Source organism: Diabrotica virgifera, chromosome 10 (genome assembly GCF_917563875.1).
Source record: "Diabrotica virgifera virgifera chromosome 10, PGI_DIABVI_V3a".
NCBI classification, from domain to species: domain Eukaryota; kingdom Metazoa; phylum Arthropoda; class Insecta; order Coleoptera; family Chrysomelidae; genus Diabrotica; species Diabrotica virgifera.
Window position 1 is genome coordinate 19,162,345 of NC_065452.1, and position 23,732 is coordinate 19,186,076.

General features: G+C 32.3%; 1 protein-coding gene and 1 long non-coding RNA gene across 2 annotated transcripts in view; both read right to left on the reverse strand.

Moving 5' to 3' along the window:
- Positions 1-18,492, reverse strand: part of LOC126878606 (polyadenylate-binding protein-interacting protein 2B) — a 74,474-nt gene extending 55,982 nt beyond the window's left edge. The window contains exons 1-2 of the mRNA XM_050641417.1: positions 18,328-18,492; positions 12,674-12,795 (exon numbers count right to left, since the gene is read on the reverse strand). Coding sequence (XP_050497374.1) covers positions 12,674-12,795; positions 18,328-18,492 — 287 coding nt within the window. The remainder of the gene's footprint in view (positions 1-12,673; positions 12,796-18,327) is intronic.
- Positions 18,493-20,300: 1,808 nt separating this feature from the next.
- LOC126878707 (uncharacterized) lies at positions 20,301-23,014 on the reverse strand. The gene is made up of 3 exons (XR_007695740.1): positions 22,231-23,014; positions 21,402-21,559; positions 20,301-20,417 (listed from the first exon to the last, which is right to left on the reverse strand). It is a non-coding gene; the product is annotated as an uncharacterized LOC126878707 (long non-coding RNA).
- Positions 23,015-23,732: the final 718 nt, after the last annotated feature.

Below are 23,732 nucleotides of genomic sequence, written 5' to 3' on the forward strand. Positions count from 1 at the left end.
ATTTTTAGGACTCCATAGGAGCGTTAAAAATGCTACTTTAAGGCACTAGTGCTTTAAAATTTTTAAGGCACTGCAGTTAAAAGTGAATTGTCAAATTGTGAAACGTCAAAATATTTATATTTCATTTATTAACATTAATATTGATAATACAACTTGCGCAATTTGAAAAAGGTGGTTTAAAAGGTTTTTATTATAATTTTGTGTCTTTGGATTTGTCTTCCTTGGGCGTAAAATAATAAAGCATCTATTTTTATATTTCACTTGTCACCGTGATGTATAATTCTGTATATCTGAAAGGTAAGTAGCATGCGGCTTGATGGCCTTGTTGGTAGAGCATTGGGCCAGAGATCAAAAAATCGCGAGATTGCGGGTTCAAATCCCGGACGATTCATACTTTTTTCTTTTTTTTTTTTTAATATTTGGTATTGTTAAGTTTTGGTTCATTTTTGGTAATTATTGTTAATTTTTTGTATTGTAACTGTTAAGTAGGTATATTTATTTCGTTGAAATTATATTATAATAGAAGTATAACTTCTTACGTGCGTACAAAGTACACACACATTCTTTTTTAAAAATGCGTCAGGTACACTTCGCGTCATATAAAACTGGTACACTTTTTTTCCCAATGTAAACCTGTGTTCAGACTGACAATTATTGTTCGTGAATCACTTCGTTGTTGCCATCAGAGATAACGGAATTGCACTAAATCTAAATACAAAAAAATAACGTTTAAAATGTCTACTTCGAATTGTAATACATATTTAAATTCCACACTTGTTCACTGTAAAAGTTATTCATTTTGTATTAATTTCAAATTAAATTTTTAATTTTTCCAGTGTGTTTTATTTATTGTACACAACTTAATGCAGTTTTGTCCTACAATTTACGAGAAACCAATCACACCTCTCGATTTGACGTTAAACATAATCATTTAAAGTCATGTCAAGATTTATTGTCTATCAATATTTTTGAATTGAAATATTTTCATAAATTATAATAAAACACAAATCAATGTATCGATATACTTAATTGAGATGACGGAAAATTACAATTGTTTTAGTTTTTAGTATATTAAAAAATGCGGTCTGTCGCACAGCCCCGTTTTTACCTAGTTTGATATAATGTTTTCGTTGAACTGGCAACGTTGCCCTAGAAATTAGAATGACACTTGTGACAAGATCAACTTACACAACTTGAAAAACACGATTTTCGGTTATAAGAGTTGTACCAGTCTTTTTTGACGCGAAGTGTACCTGGAGAATGATACGAAAATTTGTTTGAATATTTTAAAAATCTTATATGTCCCATAATTAGGTATCTTTCGGTCTAAAAGACAATGTGATCATATTTTAATCATAACATATAACGAGTTTGTACAATACTTATAAATAATAACTTAGGTACTTTAACAACTAGCCTTGTTTTTCGTCAATACAGGGAGTTTTTAAATAAGTGTGGCAAACTTTAAGGGGTAATTCTGCATGAAAAATAATTACAGTTTGCTTTATAAACGTATGTCCGCAAATACTTCGTTTCCGAAATAGGGGATGTTGAATTTTTTCTTACAAACTGACAATTTATTTATTGCTCTAAAACCGGTTGAGATATGCAAATGAAATTTGGTGGGTTTTAAGAGGTAGTTATTGCGCATTTTTTATATACAATTAGGAATTTAATATTTACCATTGGCGCGCATACGGGTAATATGACCCTCATATGCGCTAATGGTGAACATAAAATTCTTAATTATATGTCAAAAAATGCCCAATAACTACCTCTTAAAACCCACCAAATGTTATTTGCATATCTCATCCGGTTTTAGAGCAATAAATAAATCGTCAGTTTGTAAGAAAAATTTCAACATCCCCTATCTCGGAAACGAAGTATTTGCGGGGTCATGGATCTTGAGGGTGATGTAATTAATTTTTTTTTATTGCAAGGTCACTTACAAGGTCTTACTATCCCTAGGATAAGTGGGTTTTCAATTATTTTTTTATGGGCCTAAAATTTTTTTTTTTGTTTGACGGCTCTAGGTTTTTCATTATTTAGGATTATTGAATTGATATTTATTTTCGGGGCCCCCCTTGGATCCGCCACTAAATGAACTGCCAGTTGCAAACAAATACACTTTAAATATTGAATGGGTTGCATATGTGAGTCCATATTAAATGTAGTAATGAAACACATACTTACTCACAATCATTTAATTATACTTTGACAACCGGTTTCGATCTCTACATTATTCAGATCATCTTCAGGTCGGCGTTACAAGTAGTTAAATGTTACAATTAAAAAAAACCAGAGTTTTCTCTGGTTTTCTTTAATTGTAGCATGTAACTACTTGTAACGCCGACCTGAAGATGATCTGAATAATATAGAGATCGAAACCGGTCGTCAAAGTATAATTAAATGATTGTGAGTAAGTCTGTGTTTCATTACTACATTTAAATACACTTTAGTGTTAGTGAATTTGAAACGCATGTTCATCGATCATCTGTTCTTTATAGGATTTACGTCTATCACAGATTTTAGTATTTTCTTGTCTACTATAAAAAGGACATCCCGAATAATGGTGTTTTTTTTTGCAAAATCTCTTCTCTGTTCCACTTTTAAAATTCTGTTCTCATTATAGTGCATCGTCTCCCAGTCTGTGTATCTCGATTTTTGTACTGCTTCTTCTTCTTCTTTCTAGCATGATCGATCATGCTAGTAGGCTCCTGCCTGTTCATTGCCGTCAAGTCTTCCCCGGACGTTGAGGTCCAGCATTCTCGCCATCGTTTTGGTGGTCTGCCCTGTGGTCTTTTACTTACTGTGTTATTCGTTTTTGCGTTTTTAACGAGTCTTCTGTCGTCCATTCTCTTTATATGTTTGTTCCAATTTCTTCGTCTCTGTCTGACCCACCTTACTATGTCCGGTATTCCGCAGTTTTGTCTGATGTCTTCACTTCTTATTCTGTCACGTAGAGTTTTGCCTTGTGTACTTCTTAGTGTTCTCATTTCAACGGTTCTCATCATTTGTAACGTTCTATTTGTGTCTGGTCTTGTTTCTGCCGCATATGTTATAATAGGTCTTATTGTTGTTTTACATATTTTGACTTTGCTTTCAGTATTTAGATATTTGTTCTTCCATACGATTTCTTTCAGGAATCCCGTGATTCTAACTGCTTTCATTGTTTGTTCGCCGACCTCTTTTAAGAGATTCCTGTTAGCGCACGGGATTTAGATTGATTGTTTCCTTCGTGGACTGTAGTTTTAGGTCTGCTAATGTATTTTCATGCATTGACATACAAATTGAATATGAATAGATAAAATGATGTTCCGTTAAACACACAACTGATATAAAAAATGGGTACTCATGTTTTTTGTTGTATTCTTCGAATCTGGGGCCCCAGCAAGCGATGCACTCTTAAATGCACCAAACCAGCAACTTTACGATACTTTTATCACGCCGATGATTTAATTTATTTGAAATTTTTGATAATACCAGACGCGGACGGTACGATGTCTGTTGCTCGCCATTTTTCGAATGTCTCTTGGATGGTTCTTTCGTACCCTGCGTAGAAAGGTCAGCTATGTGTTTTTGAAGTTTGAATTTAAATTTTTAGCGGCAAATGTGATTTGCGCTAACAATTCCCATAGCTTAGTATTTCCGCTCCAAGATATTTGAAGTGATTCACCTTTTCCACAATTTTGGAGTCAATTTCTAATTTGCATCTTATCGGTTCTTTGGAAATTACTAGGCACTTGGTCTTCTCGGTGTTGATGAGCATATTTAGTTCTTTAGCTTTAGTATTAAATGCATGCAGTAGCCTTTGGAGATTGTCTTCAGAATCGGCGATAAGGACAGCATCGTCAGCGTAGCAAACGACTCTAAAGAATGCGCTACCCATCTTAAATCCAGCTGTACTGGGAAGGTTTTCTATTATTTTGTCCATTATTAAATTAAATATGAAAGAGGTCAGTGAATCGCCTTGACGGATTCCTGTGTTTATAACTATGTCTTCTGTTGTCAAATCTCCTACCCTTATTTTTGTTTTACATTGTTTGTTAATATCGTGTATATACTAGGTTAATTAGCCTGTGGTTTAGCCCTTTTTCTCCCATTATTTCTAACACGTCCTTTAATCGCACTCTGTAAAAAGCCTTGGTCATATCGACGAAATACATATATGCAGGTTTATTAAATTCTATGGATTTTTCCGCTATCTGTCTGATAACAAATATTGCATCAACAGTGGATCTATTTTTCCGTAAACCTTGTTGTTCTTCCCGTATGGTTATAGTTTTGGCGATTTCTTCCCGTATAGTTTTTGTGAATGCTTTGAGAATGCTGTTAAGCAGAGTTATTCCCCTATAGTTTTCTGGATGTGTTTTCTCTCCCTTTTTGAAAACGGGTATTGTTATGCTGTTTTTCCAGTCGCTCGGTATTCCGTTCTTCTATAATATTTTAAATATGGTTAGTAATTCGTTCTGCAATTTTTCCCCTCCGTGTTTACGCATCTCATTGGTGATATCGTCTGGTCCAGGACTTTTTCTGTTCTTAAGGGACCTTATGATGTTTTCTATTTTTATATTCTATTCTTATATATTTTCTAGATTTTTAAAGTATGTTTCCCATTGCTGTGTCGTAATTTTATTAGTTTGTACGGTGTCCTTGACTTCAAGCTTATTTCTTCTTAACATTCCCCATACCTTCCTCTGGCTTCCATACAAATCTCTTTCCATTTCTTTTGTAAATTTCTCCCAATGGTATTCTTTTATTTATTTTTCGTTTACCTGCGTTTACCTCGTTTCGTTCTGTTCTGTAGTTGTTCCAATTTTCTGGTGTTTTATTTCGTATATATTGAATATTCTTGTACTGCAAGAATCTTAAATGTAATGGTGTTTTCAATTATTATACTGTTATTAATTATGTAAAATAACATTTCAAAATATTCACGTACCGACACCATATCTTCTAACTGATAATTCTCGGTTAAAAATACGTGTGATAACCTTACGATCTTTAAATAAATTATTTGTTCAAAGGAACTTCTTACTCTTTTAATATAAATGTATTGTATACCTTCTTGTTCACCGCATTAGTAATATGATATAACCAGAGATATAATGGATATACAGGAGATGAGAAAAAAAAGACTGACCTCCATCATGTCCAACTGGCAGCATATGCAGATGACATAAATATGAGCACAACCAAACTAGACGACAATACGTATAAGGAACTTAAATCGCATGCTAAACAAATATAGGTCTGTCAATAAATACAAAAAAGACTAAAATCGTAGTACAAAGTCGATCGAAGCGCGCAACAGGATCCTACCTGACATTAAAATTTGACATTTTAGAAAAAGTAGATAGCTTTATATACAGGGTGATTGATTAGTAGGGTAAAGCTCAATAGCTCCGCTATAGTAATAGATAGCAATAAAAGTTAATAACAAAAATTTTAGCCACCTTTGAGCTTCACATTACAAAATTAGTTAGAATGTTACAGGGTGTTCGATAACACAGTGGCAGACCTAACTTATGTTTTTTTAAATGGAACACCCTATATTTTATTTTATATTCGAAATCCTGTTAACTTCTCCATCACAAAAATATAAAGGTTTGTAATGTTATACAGGGTATTTACAAAGTTATAACCAATTTTGTATGAAAATAGTAACAAGTTCAACTCCCTGTATAAATAAAAATAAGCACAACAGCAATGGTTTATTAATGCCATATTTTTTTATTTATTGTCAAAATTTTTAAGAATTATTGATATTGCTAATTTTCTTTATATCAAATACAGGGTGAGTCAAAACGCAAGTACATTATTTTCTCAGTAATATTAAATGGAACACCCTGTATTTTATATCATTATTGAAAAGTAACATTAACGTACTTTAATTTTTATATAACATTCCCTATGCCCAAATTTATTAGTTTTCGAGATATTTTCACTTTTCAGAGGAAATTATTTTAGGTGTTTAAATTTATCTAAATTTTAAGTAAGCCATGACTGAATTGACAATTGAAGATTACCGATTATCAATCCGGTAATCAATGTAACACTGTAGCAAATAAAGAAATAAAAATAATTTATTAGTAATACATTTTACAAACAAAAACACAACCACGACATGCAACATTTTTGAAACAATTAAAAACTGTCTTTTTATGCAAATGCAACAAATAAACGAAGAAAATTAGTAATAAATTTTACAAAAAAACACACAAACACAAAATACAATATTTTGTGAAGACAATTAAACACTACTTTTGTATGTAAATGTAACAATGTAACAAATAAAGAACGAAACATAATTTATTAGTAATGGGTCATTCCATTTCAAATCACTCAATTTTGGAGCAAAAAAAATTTTGGACCTCCGATTTGTCTGAAAATTGGTATATAGCTTCTGCGGGACGTAAAAATAAGATATTTAAGGTCAAAAAATCTTCTTTTTTTCTCAAAATGTTATTTTATGCGATTTTACAGTGATATGGTGTTTATTTATACAAATTTGCATTTTCTATCGTAAAGTATCAATGAAAAACATAATATTTTAATAGAAGGGACTTAAAAATGTCATTATATGGCATTATAACAAGTTAATTTGATTCAAAACAAGCTTTTGATCAAATTTTATAGTGTAGAAAACGTTAAAATACCGTTTTTACATTTTTCTCCATTCCCAAATAATCAGCCAATCATAATCGATTTGGCTGAAAATTTGCCCACAGATAGACAAAACATAGGACTTTAAGTGGTGAAAAGGATTTGAATTATATTACAATACCAAAAAAGTTACATGCAATATTATAGTCAAAAATATAGGCGTCTAATGTAAGTAAAATTAACTCGAAAATATCGACCTCACCCCAAAAATTGTTAAAAAGAAATTGTAATAATTGTAAATACGATTTATTTGGAACAATTTCAGTTCCTACCATTTTTGTCGAAAAGTTAAAAATGGCGGAGATATTGAGCAAAACAGGTTCTCCTTTAAAATCAAGATGGCGGCTAACGTAACGGAGGAATTCATTCGTGATTTTAAATTTAGGCTACTATTGACTCCCCTAAAGATCAGAAAAATAAAATTTTGGGCATCTCGGCATTCAAGGTCAAATGCTATCCCGACTGGACTAATATATACTTTTGGGTCTGATATTACTGCATGTAACTTTTTTGGTATTGTAATATAATTCAAATCCTTCTAACCACTTAAAGTCCTATCTTTTGGCTATCTGTGGGCAAATTTTCAGCCAAATCGATGATGATGTATTTTGGGAATGGAGGAAAATGTAAAAAACGGTATTTTAACGTTTTTTACACTATTAAATTTGATCAAAAACTTGTTTTGATTCAAAATAACTTGTTATAATACCATATAATGACATTTTTGAGTCCTTTCTATTAAAATATTATGTTTTTCATTGATACCTTACGACAGAAAATGCAAATTTGTTTAAATAAACACCAAATCACTGTAAAATCGCATAAAATAACATTTTGAGAAAAAAAGAAGAAGAAGATTTTTTGACCTTAAATATCTTATATTTACGTCCCGCAGAAGCTATATACCAATTTTCAGACAAATCAGAGATCCAAAATTTTTTGCCTGAGTGATTTGACATGGAATGTACCTAATACATTTTGCAAAAAAACATGTTTGAAAAAAATTAGAAGCTACTTTTAATAAAATATTTTTAATATTTAATTACATAAGGTGTTCAAAATTATCTCAAAACACATTTATGTACGCCTAAAAACGATCATTGAATGAGCTACTTACTCTACGGAGCATTTGTAAATTAACACATCGAAATACACTTTGTATTCTATTTTTCATCTCATCCCTTTTTGTTGGAGGTATTTTATAAACTTCATTATTAACGTAACCCCAAAAAAATCAGTCCAGTTTATTAAATTCTGGTGATTTGGGTGGCCACGCTACTGGTCCATTGAAAAATGAAAATATCTCGAAAACTAATAAATTTAGACATAGGGAATGTTATCTAAAAATTAAAGTACGGTAATGGTACTTTTCAATAGTGATATAAAATACAGGGTGTTCCATTTAAAATTACTGAGAAAATAATGTACTTGCGTTTTGACTCACCCTGTATTTGATATAAAGAAAATTAGCAATATCGACCATTCTTGAAAATTTTGACAATACGTTAAAAAATATGGCATTAATAAACCATTGTTGTTTTGCTTATTTTTATTTATACAGGTAGTTGAACTTGTTACGATTTTCATATAAAATTGGTTATAACTTTGTAAATACCCTGTATAACATAACAAACCTTTATATTTTTGTGATATAGAAGTTAACAGGATTTCGAATTTAAAATAAAATATAGGGTGTTCCATTTAAAACCATAAGTTTGTTCTGCCACTGTGTTATCGAACACCCTGTAACATTCTAACTAATTTTGTAATGTGAAGCTCAAAGGTGGCTAAAATTTTTGTTATTAACTTTTATTGCTATCTATTACTATAGCGGAGCTATTGAGCTTTACCCTACTAATCAATCACCCTGTATTTAGGAGTCAACATCACAAAGAGCAATATTGACGATGCAGACATTAGCGGAAGACTAATTCTAGCCGATACTATACTACAATAATAAGATAATAAAGCACGAATCGACAAGACCATAATCCGACCAATGAAGAGAATCATAATAGAAGGGGACCACGAAGCAGCAATATGCAAGTTCAAAGTAGTGTATTGTACCTAGTCAAATACCTACTAGATCAGGGCGCATCTGTAAAAATATTAGTACATTTGGATGTTGAGAGGTGACTCATATTTGTTTGCAGAAATTGCTTGAGAGTATTTAACTCATATAATATGTTATCCTCCCACTCAAAAAGGTCCGGAACATTGTTTAAATAATCAAAATGTTAAAAAATGAAGGAAAAATTCGAGTCTTTTCTTCATTTTTTGATTATAACTTTAAAAGTATTTATTTCCGAGAAAAGTTGCACTAACATAAAAAGTTGCGTAATTACATTTTCTACAATGTACGATTAGTTAAAGATTTTAAAAACTGTCACCCTTGTAGCAAAATAGCAATAATTGAGAAAAAAACTATAAAAAAAAGAAGTATTCGCATTTTAAGTTTTTCAACCATTTGTGATATGCTTAGGACCTTCATATTTCACCCAGAAAAACTTATGACATAGTAAAACAATGCTGTAAATTTGCTGTATGCAAAATGCTGTATGTATGTAAAATGCTGTACTTTTTACCACGCTTACTATCTTTTGGGGGATTTGCAGATCTTCCATTACTGACCATATTACTTCTCTATTTATAGAATCAAAAGCAGCTTTAATATCTATAAACGTAACATATAAGTCTTCTCCTATTTCGTTTTTCCTTTCAATTATATTTCTCAGTATGTATATATTATCTGTTGTTCCTCTTTCCTTCCTAAAAGCCGCTTGTTCTTCTTCTAGTTTTCCTTCCAGTTCTTTCCTGAGCTTCCTTTCTACTATCCCGATGTAGACTTTATATGCCACTGATGATAAGCATATAGCCCTATAGTTATCACAGTCCGCTTCATCTCCTTTCTTGTGTATTGGCATCAATAAATTTTCTTCCCAGTCTTCCGGTATCTTTTCTGTTCTCCATGCTTCCCTCATTATTTCCAGTAGCCAAAGCTTGCCTCGTTCTCCCACGTACTTCATCATCTCCGGATCTATGTCATCGGCACCTCCCGCTTTTCCAATCTTTATTCTTGCCAATCCTTCTTCAATATCTTTGATATGAATTTCGTCTACTCGATTGTCTCTATCCTCTTCTCTTGCCTGCTGTCCTCTCTCCTCATTTTGTTGGTTGCTTGCCTCGAATTTTTCTTTATAGTGCTTATTCTATATGGTTAGTATGTCTTGTATGTTTGTTTTCAATTCATTTCGCTCATTTCTAATTAGTCTTATTTGTTTCCTTTTTGTTCCTTTATGCTTCTTATTTTATTCCAAAGCTGTTTATTGTTATTCCCAAAACCTTCGTTCAATTTTTCACCGAATTCCTTCCAGCTCTTCTTCTTCGCATCTTTTACTAGTTCTTTCACTATATTTCTCTGTCTTCTGTATTCGTCTCTGTCTTGCTCTTCATTTGTGTTTATGTATCGCTTCCACATTTCTTTCTTGTTTTTTACAGCTTGCTTTATTTTCTTATTCCACCATCCAGTTCTTTTATTATTCTTCCCATTCTTTCTTATTCCACATACTTGTTTTGCAGTGTTCCATAACGTGTCTCTCAATTTTTTCCATCTCTCTTCCATATTCCATATTTCCTCATTGTTTTTATGCTGTTCCAGTATTTTATCTGTCTCTCTTTAGTATAACTTCCTCATTTCCATATTTTTCATCTTATGTATTGCTATTCTTGTATATTGAGGACTCTCTATTATTTCCATTAGTTTCATGTTTATCTCTGCTGTCACTAGTCTGTGTTGGGTATCGAGTTCGGCTTCGTTCTCTGTTGTTATATTTTGTATCGTTAGTTCTGCGTCTCGAGGATATACTATGTAGTCAATTATGCTTCTCGCATTTCTTTCTTCTGCTACGTATGTATATTTTTCATTTCTCGGTTGATACCAGAAAGAATTACCTATTAACAAGTCATTTATTTGGCAGAAACTTATCATTCTTCTACCATTTCTATTTATCGTCTCTTCTCCATACCTTCCCAAGCAGCATAATGCCATATTTTCATAATTTCCTATTCGTGCATTCTTTGGTGAACAATTCACCAAAGTAATTGCTAACTTTAAGGTACCAAAAGAAGATAATTACTTAGAAAATTAGAAGTAAATGTTTACTATTGCTATTATAGTTAGAAATCTTTTGTATTATTTATTATTATCGCAAATGCGATTAAAACAATAACTAAGTTATTTTTTTTTTTCCAGTACTTTTCCCCCAGAGTTAAACAGGAAGGCGAATATTCAGAATTACGACCAATTAAAGCCGGAATCACACAGGGCAGTGTTCTGGGACCCATACTATATTTATTATTATATACTTGTGACATACCTGTTACAGAAAATATTAAACTGGCAACATTTTCAGATGACACTGCAATACTAGCAGTCGGTGAAACACTCGAAGGAACAACTAGACACCTCCAAAATGCAGTGAACAAAATAAACACTTGGAATAATAAATGGCGCATAAAAATCAATGAAGGGAAATCTGCCCATATCGATTTCACTTACAAAAAAATAAATAGTCACCCAGTATAAATATAATATAATTATATAAACAATAAAATCGTCCCGTACAAGAAAACAGTTAAATATCTAGGGCTACATTTGGATAGCAAATGAAAGTGGCAGGAACATATCAGAAAGAAAACTGAAGAACTAAAACTGAAGTACAAGAAGGTTTATTGGTTATTAGGTAGAAGCTCACAACTTACAATCAAAAACAAAGTATTAGTTTACAAACAAATGCTCCAACCAGTATGGTCCTATGGTTTACAGTTATGGGGCCGCACTAGTGAGAGTAACTATGCTTGCCTTCAAAGAGTCCAAAACCGAATACTAAGAAACATAGTAAACGCTCCATAGTATATCCGCAACAAAGACCTACATCGGAAACTTCGTATAGCAACAATCAAAGAAGAAATAAAGAAGATTGCCAAAGGTCACGAAAAACAGCTCCACAACCATACAAACAGGGAAGTGTTAGAACTTTTAGATAATCAAGACCTAGTCCGCAAGCTCAAACACACCAAACCTTTTGAACTTGTGTGATAGTGATAAATCTATAAATGTCAGTGTCAGTTTAAATTCAGGCAGTGAACTTGTCCACAACAGTGATGTGTGCTGTGCAACAATAATTATTAAATTCTAAGATGAACCGTTGGGAATACCTAGGACAATACAGTAGTAGATTAAGTTGAATGTAAACTGCTGGTTAGTCTTAGGATTAGGGGCATTGTTAATTTAATAAATAAAAAAAAGTACTGTTCCCAACATAATCATTACTTTAACTAACCTATTCGCTGCCTATCTAAGAGAATGGAACTCGGCTATATAGGAGCCGTTGAATGTTGAAAGCCAGCTGTTGAATGGCACCTGACTGAAGTAACCATATCACGCGCTGACGTCTTAATGGGTTAAGGTAAAATGGTCACTTAAGTATGTGTTGAGTAACGTTTAGGTAGGGGGGGGGGTTGCAGAAAACTGTTAAGGTGTGTTACATGAGGGGGTGGTAAAAAATATTCAAAAATTGCATTAGATAATATTTAAATGACCCCTTAAATACAAGAAATGTGTACAAAAACTTAATTTTTTGAGAGTGTTACTAATACTGCATTAAATTGAAGACAAAATAATTGTGAATAGGACAAATCATAAATTAGCTGGTAGCAAAAAATTGGTAACTGATAGAAATTTTAATCTTATCAAAAAAATTGTGAATTAATACCTTATTGTGTCAATGGCTTTATATAAAAACATTGATATAATACAGCACATTAATGTTGAGCATAATCTAAGTAAATATTTATATTTTTCATTAGAATAAATTTATAGATAAGAAAATCCCTTTATCTCTACTTGTTATTTACTATTTATAGCTTTACAATAATAACAAACAGATGTAAATTTATTAACCTGCTAAATGAAAACATTTATAAAATAGAAATCCAAGACACTCACCTTTGTTGGGACTGAGCAGAGTTCACATCTTGGAGCTGAGTATTCGCCAAATTATTTTCATCATTCATGAATGCCTGCAGACATTCTTCCATTAATGCCTCTTCTTCTAGTCTTTGCATGACCTGTAAAGAAATAGAACAAGATCAAGAATAGGAACAGGAAGAAATACATTAACAAATATGTAAGGAAAAATAATTGAAGACCTGAAATGCTAATTGATCTAAGTGCCACTTTTGACAAATATACTTTTATTGTTGCTAAATGATCATGTCCCTATGCCAATGCACTGCTAAAAGATCTATGTGCCAAACACTCTCCAAACTGTTACAAAAAATTCCAACAGAATGCGCTATGTGTAAACCTACAGGTGGTGGAAATGATATTGGATCTATCTACCAAAATGTAAGCAGACAATATTCTAGCCTAGCTTTAACTAAATCGAGCATCTCTAAATCAGAAAAGGAGTATTTAAGCTCAGATTTAAATATTGCCAGAATGTTTATATCATTTAAAGATAAACAGCCTAATAGTCAAAGTTTTATGGTAAAGTTTTTCTTAGACTTTCCTAAATTGCCTTACCAAGACTACATATATGCAAAAAATGTGATTATGGTATGTTTAACAGTAAATGGTTGAGTTCAATTAGTTACCACTATAAACATCCTGGATTAACCGATAATAGTATAAAAGGCCCGGTTTCAGGTAAAATTTATTTCAGGCTTTATTATGGGAGTACCGTCTAGTCAGTGTTAATTGGAAAAGACCAACTCTGTCTACCTCGGTGGCTTATCGCTCCGGGTGGGTCTTAACAATGGGCCAGGTCAGATAAATTTAATAATATTTACGACTGCACTAATTGAACTCAACCATTTACTGTTGAACAAACCATACCTGCATATGCAAACCAAAGTAGGAGATAGTATTTTGGCAAACAAAGCCAATACACTATTACACTTAGTGGGCTGGTACACCAAAGCAATATCCTACAGAAATCGCATATAATATTTGTGGAAAGATATGTACTGAGTGTCGCATCTGGATTTCGGTAGACAATCCTTATCCCCGTTGCATCAGTGAATGAAGTTCCAGGAATCCTAGGTAGTTTTTAAGTGCTTTCAAGGGATGCATATTAACCTCTGATATTTATGGGAATATTGAGTGTTTCATGTTGAGTTTGGATATTGCTTTGGTGTACGAGCCGGCTTACACCCAGTCCAAGGGCACAATTTCTCTACTGCAGACAGGGATTTTGCAATATTAGACAAGAAGTGTCAAAAAGACAGACTGTTTAAGATATCTAAAATATAATTAGCATTGCACGAACTTCAAGGCCCTTCCAAGTTCTCAGCATGGACAGGTTTTTTGAGGAAGCTGCCTCAAAGTACATTAACTACAAAAAATATAAAAATTTCTCAACTTTCATATCTTAAGGTTGATAAAAACAACCATGGACTTATAAGCAAAATTTTAATGAGCTATGTGAGTGGGAGAAATTGTATGTTTTCAACAAAAATATTTCTACCACAGACATAGCTTCCATACAGCTTAACACCTTACTAGGAGAGATTCCATTGGTTGAGAAAAAGAAAAAGGATCTCCAGAACATGCTAGAGTTTATTGATGAACTTAACGGAGTTCTAGCCACAACTGTTAGAAGAGACTATATCAGTGGACTTAGATCTGTTCATACAATAGTTAGTAAACAAATTTCATATTAGGTTTGTTCGTAGAACGATCAGCAACCGTTGCCAACCGTCAGACGCAAGCGCATTCGTAGTCTACGAACTCGAACTGTTAACTGCGCAGCGCTAACTGTTAACTGCGCATGCGTCTGATGGTTGGCAACAGTTGCTGATCAATTGGATCGTACTACGAACAAACCTATTGTTAAGAATTATTGAAACAGTATGACATAAGCATTTGCAGTTAGTGTAATATTTTAAAACATTTTTTGTAAAAATATAATGAACTTTGTATGAACTGTTGTTTGTTTCTGTTTGTTAACCAAAAATTTTGTTTTTGGCACTTTATCAATTGGCATTTTAGGTCTTCAATTCTGGACCTCGGAGATAAACTACACTATGTCATTTCAAGCAACTGTGTTTAGTTTAGCCTGTGTTTGCAACAAATTTTAGAGCACTTAGGATGTTAATACAAATCTGATATATCCCATAATTGGGTGAAAGACAATATGACCATATTTTAATGAGAATATAATAACCAATTTGTATAATACAACTAATAAAACCAGTGGATTAAAGGAACTTATTCAAAACAACACCATGTCGACTTAGTGTAGTTTACCTCCGAGGTCCAGAATTGTATAAATATATCTGGACCTTGGAGGTAAACTACACTATGTCGACTTGGTGTTGTTTCGAATCCGTTTTTTTAAATCCGTTTTTATTAGTTGGATTAAGTATACAAATTAGTTATATATTATCATCAAGATATGGTCACATTGTCCTTCGAACAATTATGGGATACATCAGATTTTTTTATGGGATATATCAGATTTTTATGACATTCAAAGTGCTCTACAACTCTACACAGTTCCTCGAAATGACTATTGTAGTTTACCTCCGAGGTCCAGATATATGAATTAGAAAACTAAGAAAGGAAAAAGGAACATCACAGTAGACTGTTGGTCAATTCATTGCAAATGGAACAAGCTTAGAATGCAAGCATTATCATAACAAAAAATTTTGGTTATAGTTAGGAAACATCATTATCATTTCTATATTACTATATATTTGTATAATCATATATCATAGCGTATATACTTAAATGATTATTAAAAATTAATGATACACATTGAATTGATGTATCATATTATGCCTTAAGTCGAAACTTCAATTTTTTTACTTTGAGGTCAGTTATCTCAATCTCAAAGACGGCTTGAGACATCGAAATGCCGTGTTCAAATTTGGACTTAGGAGACAAAACTACATGGAAATCCATCAGTAGATCGGCTTAAGTATTGTAGGGGCAGTGACACAGAAAGGGGCTTTGAGAATTTATAAATGAAAACAAAGTTTTTGTTGACAAACAATGTTTTGGTCCCACCTGAAAACACTAAGATATCTAGACACTGAAAGAAATTTGAATTGAATACAAGATGTGTTGGCAACCTAAATATCAATAGAAATTGTCCTTTTGGTGAAACTAATTTTGTGAAATGCTGAAACCTGTTTGCAATGTATGGCATACAACTCTGAAATTATGCCATGGAAAATATAAATTAAGAAAATATAAAGACAGAAGATAGATGTAAATTCCAAGAGATCAAAATGGAAGAATTATCCGAACATAGACAAACAGTAAAACCTAGAAGCATTTGAGATGTGGGTCTACCGCCGTATTCTGAAGATCAGTTGGGTAGCAAGTCACAAATGAAAGGGTTTTGCAACGTTTGAATAAAAGTTGCGAAGTAGTGAACATGGTTAAAAGGCGCAAATTGGAATACTTTGGTCATATAATGCGTCATCCAGAAAAATATGACCTACTTCACCTTGTCATGCAAGGTAAAATAATGGGAAAAAGAAGTGTGGGCCGCTGTACAACTTCTTGGCTTCTTAAAAACCTACGCCAATGGTTTGGGAAAACCAGCACTGAACTATTTCGTGCAGCTATAAATAAGACAGTGATTGTTAATATGCTGGGCAACATGAGAGCCAACAATCGACAAGCGGTCTCGGCAACTTAAGAAGAAGAAGACAACTGGAGAGTTAAGTGAGGCCCTCAAAAGATCGAAAAACGGTAAAGCAGCAGGACCTGGAGACATCCCAATTGAGTTGGTAAAGTATGTACCAAAAATATTACATGAGATGTTGGTTCAACTATTTAATAAATGCTTTAAAGGACAAAATATCCCCGATAATTGGATACATCAGCTCAACATACAAGAAAGGGGATAAACAGATACCTTAATTATAGGGGAATAACTGTTACCAGCTCAGTGGGGAGGTTGTACAGTCAAATAATAAAAGAAAGAATAGGATCAAAATACAAAAACATGCAAGAACAAAGTGGATTTCATACAGGAAGAACGTGCACTGATAATATATTCGTTCTGCAGCAAGTAATAGAAAAACGAAAGGCAAGGAATCTATCTACCCGCCTATTGTTTGTAGATTTAGAGAAGGCATATGATACAGTACCTTTGAAGAAACTGTTTCAAACATTGACAAAAGTAAGTCTCAGTAGAGAGTATGTGGATGCTATAGCAAATATCGTCGCTGATTTGCAAAAAGGGGCCAAGTAACATTTTTATATTTTTACTAAGTGTTTACTAAGCTTCATTTTACACAACCAGTTAAAAAAAAAAGGTTACTTGGCACTAAAAAATTATGAGACTTTCAACAACAGTAAGTAATACGCCTGACCCCTTTTTACAGAATAGGTAGAACGTTCGTACCTATCATTTTGGCATATAACCCCTCGTTTGAATAAAATATCACTTGGCACCTTTTTGCAAATCAGTGACGATATATACAAAAATGCAAGAAGTGTCGTTAAAGAAGGAAATTTTATATCTGAATCATTTCCAAAGGGGCTTAAACAAGGGTGTTGTCTGCCTCCAACCTTATTTAAAATATATATTATTCAATCACCGCTAGAGCAGTGGAGGAAACAAGTATCTGGAATGGGAATAGACATAGGCGGTGGTAAATGTCTAATAACTTTGTTTTTGGCAGATGATCAGGTAGTCGTAGCGAATGATGAGGAAGACATAGACTATATGTTTAGAAAACTAAAGAAAGAATATAAAAATTGGGCCTCAATATGAATACTTATGTCAAAGACAGAGTATCTTAAAATAGGGGATGATGAAGAAGATGCAGAGTTAGAAATTAGAACCACAAAAGCATGTAAAAAAGAATATAAATATCTGGGATCTATAATATCTAAAGAAGGCACTACCAAAAGAGACATGGAAAACAGAATGCAGCAGGGAAAAAAGCAGTAAACATTCTAAGCTCTCTACTATGGTCTAAAGATAGAGGACAAAAAACGAAATTGACAATCTATTGAACCTTGGTAGAGCCTATTATGACTTATCGGGCAGAAGTTGCGGGATGCGGCAGATCATGAAAAAAAAAATAGAAAAAGGATGGAAGTAGTAGAAATGGATTATCTAAGGAGAGCGTGTGGTATATCCAAAACAGATCACATCAGGAAAGGAGATATTTGAAGGAGGACAAATACTGTATATTCCAGTCTAGATAGAATTGAAACAAGACAACTAGTGTGGTATCGTCACGTGAAACAAATGAATGAAGATAGACGGCCAAAGAAAGCTTTAAATTACATACCACAACGAAGAAGGGGAAGGCCTTCAGTTGCCAGGGAAGAAAATGTAGGGTACATAATGAGAGATAGAGCCATCAAAGAAGAAAAATGGATGGACAGAAAACGAATGGAGGTCGAAATGTGAGAAGTGGCAGAGGCTGTAGGAACCTCGCTTATAGATAGATAGAAAATGTAAATACAAAAAAATCAGCTAATTGGTGGCTATTTTCGTTAGCAATTGAGTCCAGCTGTATCTTACATTAAAAAGTGTTTATTATTATTACTACAACATACTGTGAAATGTCAAACTAGGTGATATGCTACTAGAAAGTAAAGCAACATTATATTCACATATGAATTACCTCCTTATCGAATTCCTCCTCGTGCTCCATCCACATGTACTCCGAAAAGTCATTTTCGGGGGCCGTATTAAAATCTTCAACTACGTTGTTCTCAATTCCTTCCGTAAAGTAGGAATTTTCCTCGTATTCGTAGTGCCCGTTATCTGCTTTCTGGTTGCCAGGCATTTTCATAGTCTGAAAAAAATATTGATGAAAGTTTTTCGAGGATATTCTATATTCCATTTTAGGGAAGTAGCACAATAGAACGTAGTTGCTTACAATATTCAAAACGCCACAGGAAAGGGTTTTAACAGCTGTTTGCTTGATTCTTACGGACAATTTAACAGGATTCAATGTGTCTTAACTTTAACAAAGCTTTGATTTCATACTAAGTTTATGGCTACTATCATGGCCTACAATAATGTTTTACTGAGGAACTGACGCGCTCGTTCTTCTATCGGCGTTACTTGTCTGACTGATACTGATGTCAGCAGGAGCAGATAGACGCCACGCTACGGAAAACATTAAATGGCTAAGGCCATCAAAACGTAGAAATCTGTAACCTCGGAGTGAGCGCAACTCATCGAATCCCAACAATATCCTGATCCCAACTCATCGAAAGCTATTTCATATACATACCCCCAAATCGTATACAGCCATTTCATCGTAAGTCCCAACTCATCAGCAGGGCATTTCATAAAAAATATACTTACTTACATTACTTATTTCATTTATTAATTGGAAATATTTTAACTGTAGATTCTTGGGCTCAACCCAAATCACTTAAATAAAATGTAGCTCCTTACTGAGTTACAGGGTGATTTATTTAAAAATTGAAAAACTATTTGTATTGTTCTTCTCAGAGGCTTTTTCAGTGTGACGCAAGTGACAGAAAAAACAGCACGTCCGTGATACATAACATTTATAACAGTTATTTCAGTTGTTGATAGATGACGCTATAATCAAAAAATAAGAATTAGGTATGGAGACCTACACAGAGGAGAGGAATCGAGATAGGACGACCTTGAAATTTGTGTACACGATTTTGCCTGTTTGCTTGGTTTCTCGCTAGGGCGGCGGTGGCGTAGAGATAGATGCTAGTTTTGCATTGGAGTGAATGTAAAAGTTTCGAAAATAATTAATTATTCGTAGTTAATATAAGATTACTGATTTTGGTGGTTAATATTATTTAAATATGAGTGCCAAGAAAGCTTACACTAAAAGAACTTGCTTCGTACCGGGAGTTGTTTCGATAAAAAATTCAAAAGGGAACTTACCGAAGTTAACCCTAATAACACAAAACATTCCATGAATGTTCCTAGAATGTACACACAGGACATTGAAAACATTCCTGGAATGTCCCCAAATGCACACGAATGTCCCTGGAAAGTCCCAGGAAAGTGCTGTGTCAGCATTTTAAATATTCTTAGAATGTTCTGTTGGAGCATTCCATGAATGTCTACGAATGTTCTTTGGACATTCACAGTCTATTTTTTAGACTGAATGTCTTGTTGAAACATTCCATGAATGTTCTTTGGATATTCACAGTATATTTTTAGACTGAATGTCTTGTTAGAACATTCCATGAATGTCTACGAACGTTCTTTGAACATTCACAGGATATTTTTTAGACATTCACTGAAATATATCGTCAGTAATGTGACAATACCTCCTATATGTTTTTTCATGAGGTTTGCAGGAGACGAAAAACATTTTTTAAGGTCACTTTCTGTTTTCATACGTATTCTGGCTTTTTTTTTGTAGTAAATAGATAGTTGAATTTACTGCAAAACAAGTCAAAAAATATATGAAAACAGGAGGTGGCCGAAACAAGTTTTTAGTCTATCTTACAAATCTCTTGAAAAAAACAGATAGGAGGTATTGTCACATCACTGACGATATGTGGCCATACCAAATAATACATCCTTGATAAATATAAACATTTTTGTTGCAAAAAATCTTTACATACATTTTTTAATGTAATTTACTGACATTCCTAAATATTATAAAAAAATGTGTCACATTTGCTTTGTAAACCTTTCTTTTGCTTTTCGTAGCCACATATTCCGTTTCCTTTCTGGTTTTTTGTAGACCACTTCTCTCAGCTGATTCTAAAAGAAAATAAAATAAAAAGTAATTTAGAAAAAAAGAAAATAAAAGAAATATTATTTACAGGTAATAATATGCATAAATAATAATAATAAAAAAATAAATATAAAATAATATTTAAATAAATAATAAATAATATTTAATAAATAAAATAATAATAATGAACATTTTGTATTTTGACAACGACATCCGATGTGGAAGTAGAAACCTTAATAAAATTATTTTTTCAAGTAAATTGTGGCTTATTTCCCCATTAGAATAGTTAATTACAAAAAAGCCACCAAGAAATAGATTTTTCACAAACAAATAAGTATTTAGTATTCATTATATTTATTGTTTTTATTATTTACTTTAATGTCCTACTGGTACATTATTTGACAAATAATGACATTTCGAAGTCTGTTAAGTACGATATAACGCCCTTGGGCATTAAATTTAAATAACGACTTAGATACTGTCAAGTTGACAAATATCAACCTAAGTAAAACTATGGTTACCACAATTACGTTACTACTGTTACTGGTAAATGTACTTATTTAAAAACTAATCAATTCAAAATTCATTCAAATTTTTCATATAAAGAATAATTTAGTCAGACATTAAACGTTGAAGGCACCACAGGTATTATAATAATAACGCTTTCGGTCAACGTATATCCCTCAGGCCGAAGGCCCTTGTTAAAAACACCATTGACCTCAAGCGTTATTATCCTTATAATACCCTTGGTACCTTAGTAACTGTAACATAAGATTATACCTTAATTCTTGTTTTCTATTTCTGATGTTTTTATTTATTTACATTGAATATTAATCTGTTTTGTTGTATAATCTACTTCGCAATAATTATGTGATATATTTGACTTAAAATGAATTCAAAAATTTTTTGTAGTTGGGCAACAATGTCAACTTAGATCTCCGATGTAGATAATGAATTGCAACAGTATCTATATTGTACGGACTGTATTATCAATTAGGTTATGCATATACCTGTGTGACATAAACTATTGGAACAGCACAGTCTCTCAAACGAACAGATGAAAGTGAAGTTCTGTCAATATCTTTTTCTAAAAAGTGTTTTGAACATACTCGTCTATTAACAAATCTGATCTATACTTCATATTTTCTTCGCAGGATCTTCTGGAAAGCTAAAAATACAAAATATATGCATTACTAAGCATTATTAACAAATTTTAGTTTTAAATAAAAAATATGATTAATGAACTCACAAAAAACTGGCTAGTGATTTTAGTAGGTATTTTTTTTTTTGTTTTTGGCCAATTTTGCCAAAATTACAGTAATTATTAACTATTTAGTTATTATTTTTTTTTGCCAATTTTACGAAATTGGCAAAATTATTTACTAAAATCACTAGCCAGTTGTGTCTGAGACTCAGTAGTACTGAGACTGAGTTTAGCAAATCGACTATAATATTCTGTGTATTCATTAGTTGGTACTGTATATTATAGTGTGTGGTCTACCATCCTATTTATAAACGCATACATTAGCAAAAACGCAAAAAGAATTATTTTAGTTTTACAAATCCTTTTGTTATTATCTCTATTTACTGTTTTAGTTAGGAATAAGTGAAGTTTGTGGCTTATTCACAATTAATATTAAAATAATAAATGGATATGACCAATTATTAACTTATAAAATAAAATAATAATTCTTCTGATTTATGCCTTTTATTCACTTTGTTATATCTACGTTACTTAAAAGATTTTTTATGAATAGTATTATTAGGGTATTAGATAATAGTATTAATTTATTTTCTGAAATACAGGACATGCCTTCGTTTACATATTTGCATACTAACCTTTTAATAGGGCTTTTCATTCAGTCATTTGTTTCGAGCTTCTGTCATAATTGAAACGTTATTCCTGCAGATTTTTTATCTACATTTGTTTCTGCTACTCCAACTGCGTTAAAAACAGGACACCATTTTATGCACTATGTTAATAATACTATTAAAGCTATTATAAAAGTATCCGAATTAAAAAAATATTCTTAAAAAGCACAAACAATACAAACAACGATCCACGGCAAGGCAAGGTGGTCAAGATGAAGATGCCAAGATGGCCGAAGCGAGGTCGTTGGTTGGTCGTTTTTAGTCACGTGATGCCCTCTCAAGCGCCATGCACAAAAATATATGCACGGCGAATTTGAAAATGAACGTAAAAGAAATAAATATAAATACCTCTCTTGGGTTTTGCATAAGTTATAAGTATTTTTTTTTATTAACAAAATCGCAGTCCAAATTGAATATTCGCGAACAATAATTTTTATTACATTTGTATGTTTATAATATTGTATTAATTGAACTTGGGAAACTCTTTAAATTTGACATATTATTGCACTGTAGGCCTAAAATGTCACTTAGTTTGTCTGGTATGTTATAAGTAATGTTGTACCTGTTACACGTATGTATTATTTCGCAACTTAAAATATAGGAACATTGGTAGTATGTTCACAGAATGTCTTATGGTAACATTCCAGGAATAATTTAAACAGATGTTCACCGAATGTTCCCTAAATGTCCAGGACATTCAAATATTGATAGAACTTTGGTAGTACATTCCTGGAATGTTGTGTGTTGTTAGGGAATAGGTACAAGACTTTTATAAAGATTTGTCTTTATGTTATTTATAACGTTCACGGATTATATTCGCTTGTATGTTATGTACTTCGGTGTAAATAAAATTTGTGTTTTACCTATTATTGGTTTTTATTTTAACCTGAAAATTATAATGGTAATAGTAAGAGGATCTTGAAAGTTTTTCTGTCGAAACAATGCATTTTTTGAGACAAAATATTTCACAAAAATTAACACTAATTTTATAAAAGTCAGACTGTCGTCTGTAGTTAATTTACATATATTTTAATTAACTAAATTTAAACATTTGTATATAAGCTTTCAGAATATGTATAAATGAAATGTACAAAAGAAAAAGCATTTTAAATTTTGATAAAAAGAATAATTAAAAAAAATTGATCAATAAACTTCAAATAACGTTTTAAACTTTTTAACTTTTTAAAAACAATTAAGTACAGTTAAAAGTTCAATTTTTTCAACTAACAAACTTTTTGTTTTCAATTAATTTGCAGTTTAAATACTATTGGTATAAATGTGGCAGTTAGATAAAATGTGACAAAATATTTCCCCTTCAAAATAAGCTGTCTCACATTACACTCATTACAGTAATGACAAATTTAAATTTGATGTCACACCTCCATCTACAATGGTATAGAAAGAATACCCTTTTTACCACACGTCGATATGTTATAAAGTTAAAATAATTTATTTTTGGCATAAAACAT